Source organism: Varroa destructor, unplaced genomic scaffold (genome assembly GCF_002443255.2).
Source record: "Varroa destructor unplaced genomic scaffold, Vdes_3.0 BEIS01000002.1, whole genome shotgun sequence".
Classification (NCBI taxonomy): Eukaryota; Metazoa; Arthropoda; class Arachnida; order Mesostigmata; family Varroidae; genus Varroa; species Varroa destructor.
This window is the reverse complement of record NW_019211455.1, coordinates 34,260,885-34,270,094: the sequence shown is the minus strand read 5'-3', so window position 1 is coordinate 34,270,094 and position 9,210 is coordinate 34,260,885. Positions and strand designations below refer to the sequence as shown.

The window sequence follows — 9,210 nt, the reverse complement described above, 5'->3', positions numbered from 1 at the left end:
ATATCTTTGTATAAATACATTGCAGGATGTACTATTGAATTGCTCGCCAGAGTTGAAAGAAGTGGCAGCAGTTGGCCTTGGAGAAATGATCGCGTTAACGGATCCGCCATGCCTGTCTCATCGGTTTGTTAGCAACTTCACGGGTCCGCTAATACGTGTATTAGGCGATCGCTATGCACCTTCATTAAAAACAGCTGTGTTACACACTTTAACACTTTTATTGAAACGAGTCAGCGCTCAGCTCAAGCCGTTCCTCCCACAACTATATTCGACATTCACCCGAGCGTTGGCGGATGCCCACCGTGGGGTTCGACTGCACGGCGCAGTTGTTCTTGGCTGTCTCGCAAATATCTACCCTAAACCAGCGGCCATTGTACAGGAACTACATAATCAGGTTTTTTATCAGCACATTTATCATTCACATTTCTATAATACATCAATACTGAAAAACCCTTAGTTTTTGATAAATATCATATGATCATTTTCTATATCTGTTTCTATATCCAACTTTCAGAGTAACTGATCGTACTTGAATGACTGTTTAAGAGCATTTCAGTGCTTAATTTGAATAACACCAAAAGGTAATTTTTAATATCTATTCCGATATTTACCACGAACAGAACACGTAAATGATTTGCTTGGCTGCTTCGCTAGATGGAAGATAGGGACAATGGAAGTCTCGTCAATCCATAATCTATTTGCACGTCACTTATTAAGAGCAAAGTGTATGTATTTTGCTTCTTTGGAGTTGATTTACTGGTTCAGCATTTAGTTTTTTTGTCACAGAATTTTCACGGTGGGCAAGAACAGATGATTTGAACTTTGCCATCAAACCAAACTTACAAAGAAATGAGGTTTCCTTTACAATGATAGCTTTAGGGAGAAAAGTTGCATTTAGGATGCAACTATGACGATCTTTCATCATTAACTTCTTTCAACTTCTCGGAGATGATTCAGAGATATCTATACTAAAAAATATATAACGTATCTTACCATTTAAATATCTCCTAACTCAGTTTAGGCAAGCTTATATCGAGTACGAAAATAATTATCACCTAATCACAAAGCTCTTCAGATATCTATTAAACTAACCTAGGATAGGACGTTACACCGTTTGTCCCGTCTTTTTTCCATTTATTGAGCTTACTGATGAAACTATCTGTTGCCTAATGCATTTCTGATACGTTACCAGCGGTTATTGATAACTGGATACTTATTTCTTACTTAGAGATGAAAGTAGAGACAATAATAGAGCCTAGATTTGGTTAATATTCTTTTCTACAGCGTGCATGGGCGTAATAGGCCTAGGTGTAATAGTGTCTCATTTAAACGTTAAATCTTAACGCAGACACCCAAGTATCTAACGTATCACTTTAAAAACTCGTACACATGGATTAACAGGATAAAGTGATAAAAAAAAATTGCACTCGCAGTTAATCGGAAACGAAATACCAACCATGTTTTCGTGCATTTGTGATAAAATTTTTCATTCCAATAGTGACCATACTAGCGTACAATAAATTGAGTTTGTGTTCTCACAAACAAATACTTAACAGCACTCCAGTGAATGAAGTCGATTAAGTTCTGTAAAAATGTAGAGGTTAGATATTCCGCCATACTACGCATGTTGTAAAAGAGAAAGTGAATGAGATTTAGACTATAACATTATCTCTACTTGAAAATATTTACGAAAAAACTCTAAAAAACGGTCTTTACGAAAATTGACAGTCTAGAAATAAAATGTCACAATCTGTTTACGAAGATATATTCATGTCTTACCCATATCAAGGTCAATTGGTTACCTCTTTTAGCAGGTTTTCTAGATGGTCTCCTAGTGGTACATCCACTATTGAAGTGCACTTGGCAAGTACGATCATACAATATAAATACTCACGCGAATACGAACATTGGCGATCTCAAACATTTCATATAACAATAGGTCGATATACAAAAAGTTACAATTTTACTAATGGCACGTCACATGTATATAGTTCTACGGTATCTAGGTTGACAAATAATTAAAAAACTTCCTCCTACGCAAAACAACAATTTGTTTTATGAATATGTATCGCCGCAGACAATTTAAGAAGGTGTATATGTAAGGAGAACCACATCTATCAGACTGCACTAGGCTATATTTCGAGTCAGTCTTCAAAATATAATTGTTGCACTGAATACGAACTACGATCTAGCAGTTTATGGTCTACATATCCCACAAGAGTCGATCCAAAAAGGTGCTACAAATCGAACCCGGCCTGGTTATTGTATTTGAAAGAATTTCACGTGGTTTTTCAAGAACAATGACTTTACACCTATGTTTTTTAAATTAGTGTAGTGAAGTCTGCAGTCAGCATCCCAGTACTGAATTGTTCCTCTAAGCATGATGCTTACAAAAAAGGTTTATAATGCCCGCGTAATGCAATAGATGTATACACAATTTTAAGACTTTTCGCGCCCATCACACGCGCTTATTTCTAATATATTTATTTTCTTCCACACATTTCATTGTACTGTGCATTTAAAATATAACTAATAGAGTTTTTTTTTTAAAGATAAGACTTACGGTTGCCATTGCTATTGCCTTTACAGGTGAAGACGGTGGACGATCCTTCCTTCCGCGAGACACTACTATTTGCGTTGCGTTGTGTTCTTGAACGTTTACCATCGGCAACAACCACAACAACTCAGTTAACAGACGTACAGCGTCGATCGCTTGTACAGAGTTTGGCTGCGTACGGAACATCTGCCGAAGATTCCTGTCGTCGACAAGCTGCGGCCTGTTTGGGGGCCCTTTGTAACGCATTGCCATCAGAAGAGCTGACGACTATTTTATCACAGTACATATTCGGTAAGAATGACACAATACACAGATCTGCCGCTATAGAGAACAAGTATGACAATGATTACGCGATTCTTACAATCTTAGATGTCCATGAATTGACATTGTAGTCCTATTTGCTTCTTTCAAATGTCAGTTCATAGTATGTTAACTAGTCTCCCAAAGGCTTTATACAGCTATCAGTAGCAAGAAATGCCAGTACTTTGTAACTAATTGGGAGAATCAAGTAAAAAGATATCTAAGGTAGAACATCAATGCATTCCCATTTATTGTTTTTACATTAAAATTAAAGGGGTTAATCGCTGTGTTCTTTTGCTTTGCATTTTTATACCTGTTCTCATTATTGATAGTTTTTCTAAAATACATTGCATAATCTGTAGCCATCCTAGAATGCCAGCGATCGAAATCAAACGGACTTAAATCAGGAGAGTAACGGCCGAAGCCATTGTTTGGTTCTTTTCAACGATTCAAATCGTAATTGAAGCGTAGCGATGAAATCTTGCATTGTTGTCAGATAACCACATGATTATGTAAAAACTATTCAACAATAATATATCCACGTAATGCCGCCGAAACTATTTGTAAATCTGTGTGTGCTGTCGATCGTCGTGCCGTACATTCATGAGGCTACTCAGAACTTAATCATTTCTTTTTCGAGCGGATATGAGCATTTGCTTAGGACCGAATCTATTTAGCCTTACTACCAAAGCCGTTTTCTTTTCTGTTGACCCATGATCACGGATCAAAACACGATCAAAGGAAACAATAGTTTCATTTGATCGTGTTTTGGTGTTTGGAATAGGCTAAATAAAATACAAAAATAATATATAAATAGACTGGACATTCACGATATTAATTAAATTCTCTTGTAGGCCTTATAACTACTGTAAGACACTATCGGAATAACATTTTCCAGATCGAAGCGTTCCAGTTCTCGGAGCTCCAGAAGTCTAATGGACCTGCCACTTTTATTTTTAAATGAGATATATATTTTATTTATCTCAAAGACAACTATGGTACGCCGTACTATATTCTTGCTGTTCTAACGGGTTTATGAGTGCCATATCAAACTACCGCAGCTAACCACAAAAAGAGTTTCATGCCGTGTCAGCAGTTATTAAATGATCAACATTGAGCTCGACTTTAAGGTTTTAAGTTGTCTTAGCTGTTGTATACGGGGGTGCTTCTATTTTAGAAACAATTAAATATCAGTATTTTGAAGATCAGATTTTACCTTATCGTACTTCATGATAAAGGAAACCCTTTTGCACGACAACTGTCAAAGCAGAAATTTCGTTTTTCAATATCATATTTATTTCCGTGTTTTATGTTTAATGGTTCCAGAGAGTCAGCCTGGATCTGAATGGACGGTTACCCATTTTCGTGCCGTAAGCCTTCAAGTTGCGTTAAGACTTGCTCCTGAAACCATTGTGCCTAAACACCTCAGGTATGTAGTCTTGTTTTGCTCACTGAAAAAGCAAAACAAGCAACCGAAGTAACTTGGGTAGCTTTTGAGCTTCGAGCGCTTGAGTACTGTCCATGATACGGTAAAGCTGAAAGCCGTCAAGGCAGGGTTAGATAGAGTAGATACAGTTCTTCGTTAAATTTATATGTTAAGTCCTGCTATATTAAGAAGATTCATCGTAGAAAAAAGAAAAGAAATTGTAGGCGTAGGGTTTTGTAAGGCAACCACGCGTCCGGTACCTCTTCAGACATAATGCTAGTAAGAACTTCTAACTAATACATATTACATGTTAGCAATAACTATTTTTAGTATATATTGTATATTTCCTATTTTTATTTATATTTAAGGAATGTATTTCCTTTTTATATTTACGCATTAAAGCCTGTCCAGTAGCTGACTACTTGGGATATGCAATTCTGTAGTCTGATATCGTTGTCGATAGATTGTTCTAACGTAAGAACTCTAGAGGAGGTTTAGTATAGGGGAAGGGTAATATAAAGCTGTTCATATTAAACCAGGTTAGTTGATTTCCTTAGTCCTTATAAATTTTAGTAGTAATTGTTTTGGTTTTGGTGATTGTCCGTAGTAGTAGCCGCAGCAGGTCTCCAAAATACAAAGCTTTCAGTTCATTGTAGGTTAATGTAGGTTGGCAAAATAATTTTGTTGCTTTGGAAGAGAAGTTGTCTTTAAAGGTCAATCCGGTGAAGCCTAAAGTGCAAGTATTTGTGATATTATGTTCTCCTCGGACATATTTCATCTCTGTCCGGATGGTGATCGACTTTCGTTGCAGATAACTTGTTTCAGAGAAAGAATTGTAAGATACGCTATGGCTTCTATCGACCTCTTGGAAGCATTAAAATAATCGAAATCACTTGATTCGAAGAAGGCCGTCGCTTGATTCTGTGTTTTCCAATCCAGGAAGTGACCAAAGCGTCGCGATGACGTTTAGCAACCATACTGTGTGCTGTCTATTACCGTGTTACATTTCCATGAAGCTCTTCAAGAATTTCATCTGGCAGATTAGATCTCATTATAATAAGCGCTACTGATTTTCATTGTAAGTGTAGACCTCAACTTACGCCCGAATCTACTTCCTGCTGCCACTGGAATCTCTTTCAATGTCTGGCTTGATCTTTCTTTAATGGGCGGCACAGACTAGCCCATTTCTCGTCTAGAGTGACGGTATACCGCACGTACACCCATTATGGGTTTATCGCATTTCCTGCCGTCACCGATGATCGAAGACTTGACTTGGGCCTCAATCGTGAAACCACGTCTCGGGGCCGTGTTTCTCGTATATTGAGTAGAAGTCGTGGCAAACGTTAATCTATTGAAATTCCTGGAGCCCCTCTACATTGGCGTTGCTTGCAGCAGAAATTTAGGGGGTATATCCTAGTCTTGACTAAATGCTGGACAACGGATTCATTTGCATTAATGGGATTTTAATCCGTTTACTATCCCACTTGGAAGGAAATGGGACCTGACCGGTTCTGTGTCAAATGGTTTTACAACCATACGATTTTATCGTGCGCTATAGTGAAGGCAGCGTCATAGTATGACCGACAGATTTGGCTTATGGTGGGGTATATATGACCAAGCAACAAGAATTGCGGCTTACAAACCGTAGCAGACATTCTGGTTTTTTCATTATTGTGAGAAAAAACTCCAGTGCGCGCTTAGACTAGCCCATCCTCAAGCCGTATTTCAGCCCTTCCGCTTACTGGAGCACCACTGCCGAATAGTCAGTTCCAACAATCATGCCAACGTCTGTCAACTTTGCAGGAAGCTCTATTATTAAAAATGTACATTTACAGTGAACGCTAGCAGGGATAAAATCAAATACATCGGAAATTACTCTCTAGCTGCAGGCGCACAAATTAGCTCATCAGTGTTCATTGGACACTTAATAGATCGCTCTGTTCAAAGCATGTGTCTGTGTCAAACTCCTTTCTTCTCAGTAGCGGTTTGTCATCCCCAAAAACGAGTGATACAAACCAGCTATTGTTGTGGCACGGAGTTGTGAAGAAAGGAATTTCCTATAAGTTTCTTTTCTATTCACACACTGAAAATCAGTTCAGTGCTTCAGGAACAGCGTAGAGTCAGTCGATCTCTCCACCAGTTCAATTTGTAGGATTCTACTTTTTCATATTAAACAAAAATATATAGCTCTTGTCAATATATACCTAGGCAGTATATGAACATCATCCTTTGATCCCGTTGGTAGTGGACATCGAAGACATTGGTCCTTGGGGCTTTTGCCGACATTGGCCTTCCTAAGAACGTCCTGCAAGAAGGGAAACGGTGTGGCAATCGACGTTGAACTCTTGGAGTTTGCACTCTTTCAGATTATAAATGTAGTTTAAGGCAGTAGCTTAAGATTTCTCCTTTCCTCAGTTCTGCTTGAAAATCTACACAACAAGAAATGTGGTGAAGGTTCTTTTATGCAGATTATTTAGTTTTTTCGCTTCCACGTTCAGCAAGTTCTAACTAGGTGTAGCGATTTTGATTATTAACCTACCTAAAACCGAAGAATTGAAATTCAATGGAGGTGGCAGAATTGCTGCTTGTGACACTATCTCTTTGGCCTACCTAATCGATTCATCTATCTAATGTTGCTGTTGTTCTTCCCAACTTAGTAAAAAGCCTTGAAAGTTTCATCTTCAACACTTACACCCTAAGAATCCTTCCTTTCAGCGCTTCTGCGGTCGTCGCGTATAATATGAACATAACTTAAGAGGATCTCATTGTGGAGAATTTCGAGAAAAGCTTATTCCCTTAAAGAGCCATGAGATCGCACCAGGCGACTAAACGACAAAGAACCCTTGTTCTTGTTTAATATATATCGATATAACACACGGCATTTTTATAATATACCTAGTCGTGCTTAAATGCCATCAGTGCAATACCGAGCTAATGTTTTTTTAGTGTTTTTTTAAGCAACACACCACAATAGAAAGATTGTTCAACTGCAAACTTAACTTGGTCTACTACACTGTGCTGTCGATTTATGTATTTTTGTTATTATTAAATATTTATGTAACTGTGGTAATTTTTGAATAAAATTTTTACCGATATGTTAAGCTGCGGCAATCTCCATTTGTAATGTAAAGAGATGTGTATTTCTGCTAAGGGGCACCGCTGAGCCTAAGATGGTTTTTTCTTGCTGAACTGATAAAGGTGCTGTGTAATTGTGTTTCCCTTCAGTGCATTTTTTTTGTAATATTGACAATTATAGGGACCTGGAAACGTGTTTACTGTCACTGTTGGCATCCCATAAAGGGGCAGTTGCAGAAACCGCTTTAAGAGCGACAGGCTTTTTACTACTACACTGCGCCAAAGAAGGTCACGAAATACCAGTAGCGTTACTTACAACTTTTGCGAAGGTAAATAATAGTGCAGCACGCAAGTCTCTCTTTAAGTGTTTATAGCTAATACATGATTGTTTGTTCACATGTGCGCAATCTTTTAGAATTAATCTGGATATCGTGCACTACATATATACAGTGGTCTCCTCCATCGTTTTTTTTTCTTATTTCCATGTATCTAATGTATTTTGAAATGATGTTCGTATATTCTCACATAATTTTTATATTGTGAGCGTATTCGATAGTCATTTTACTATCCATACCACATAGTGTTGCATATACTTTTTCTATTCCATTAGTAAATATACAGCTGTTTTGTCTGATTGTTATAATGCAACAATAATTGACTTATTAACTTAAATTTCAAACATATTTTTTCTGTAATTAATTAGACGATGAACAAACCTTCTACTGAGTTGAAGCAGTTGTTGGGTGAAGTAGTCCATTTCGTGTGTGTGCATTGCGATTTACCCGTTTCATGTGCTCGCATCCTGACGCCACATCTCGTAAATGGAACAAAGGAAAAGAATACTGTAGTAAGTTGATAAACATCTGCGTATGAAATTTACAGTTCTTTTAAAATAAATTTATACTTGCAAATTGTTGAAACTTGCATATATTGCAATTTTTTTAGAATTAGATTATATAAATATAATCTATTTGAGCTATTAAAAAGTTAAGAAAGAGAACTACGTTTTTAATATTTTTTATAGGTACGGGCGAATGCTGAGTTCGCTTTAATAGCCATGCTGAAGGTAAGTAGAAAATCTAAAAAATTACGAAGCGATACTTTTGACTAAAATTCATATTAAAAGGCATAAAATATTTATTATTAATAAACTATGTAATGTAAAACTTCATTAAGTTTTACTGATTTGCTGATGATTTTTGCCTGTCAGGAGGCATAGGGTAACACATTATTGGATAAATAGTTCCTCTGATTTAATTTATTTTGAAGCTGCGACATGGCGATACTTGATTCGGCTAAAGCAGCCGTAACAGCACTTGTTCGATCCCATGTCAATCAAGGTTTGAAAATACCCTATGACTCTATGCACTTGCCATGTAGACGTCGATCCTAAATTTGTCTTAGTGTATTCAAGATTTCACTGTGGCGTTGGCGTGTAATCACGTCGTCAAAAATATGGAATGACCTTTTGTGTTCGATTGAAATTAGTGATGCAAGATCTATTGTAACTATAATGAAGTTATGGGTAAGAACAGCTATACTTCCCAACTAAACGCGCATTTTCGTAAAAAAGTAACACTAGCCCGCGTATGTCACGTCAACAAGTTGTAGGTTTCGGATAGAGATGTTCTTTACAGCCCATTAGACCGATATTACGTATACGAGTGGGTGACCCAACTTGACCGGTATATGCATTCTGTTTTTCAAAGGAACGGCTCTAAACAATTACCAAAGAATACTGGATAATCTAACATCAAGAAATGCTTATATTCTACCGTGAAACTAAATACTAAATACTTCTGATGGTTAGATTTGTTTGATACTGAAAAATCAGAGAGTCTGAATAGTTTAT

The 9,210-nt window shown here is 37.2% G+C and overlaps 1 protein-coding gene across 8 annotated transcripts in view; it reads left to right on the top strand.

Moving 5' to 3' along the window:
- l(3)80Fj (lethal (3) 80Fj) overlaps positions 1-9,210 on the top strand; it is a 74,429-nt gene that overhangs the window by 64,600 nt on the left and 619 nt on the right. For 6 of the 8 annotated variants that reach the window (XM_086979857.1, XM_022791028.2, XM_086979858.1 and 3 more), the window contains 6 exons: positions 26-394; positions 2,590-2,848; positions 4,184-4,286; positions 7,540-7,687; positions 8,062-8,205; positions 8,383-8,424. In XM_086979857.1, coding sequence (XP_086835983.1) covers positions 26-394; positions 2,590-2,848; positions 4,184-4,286; positions 7,540-7,687; positions 8,062-8,205; positions 8,383-8,424 — 1,065 coding nt within the window. Of the gene's footprint in view, positions 1-25; positions 395-514; positions 582-2,589; positions 2,849-4,183; positions 4,287-7,508; positions 7,688-8,061; positions 8,206-8,382; positions 8,425-9,210 lie in introns of those variants that run through there. The other 2 variants (XM_086979859.1, XR_002670792.2) reach the window with 2 other exon arrangements.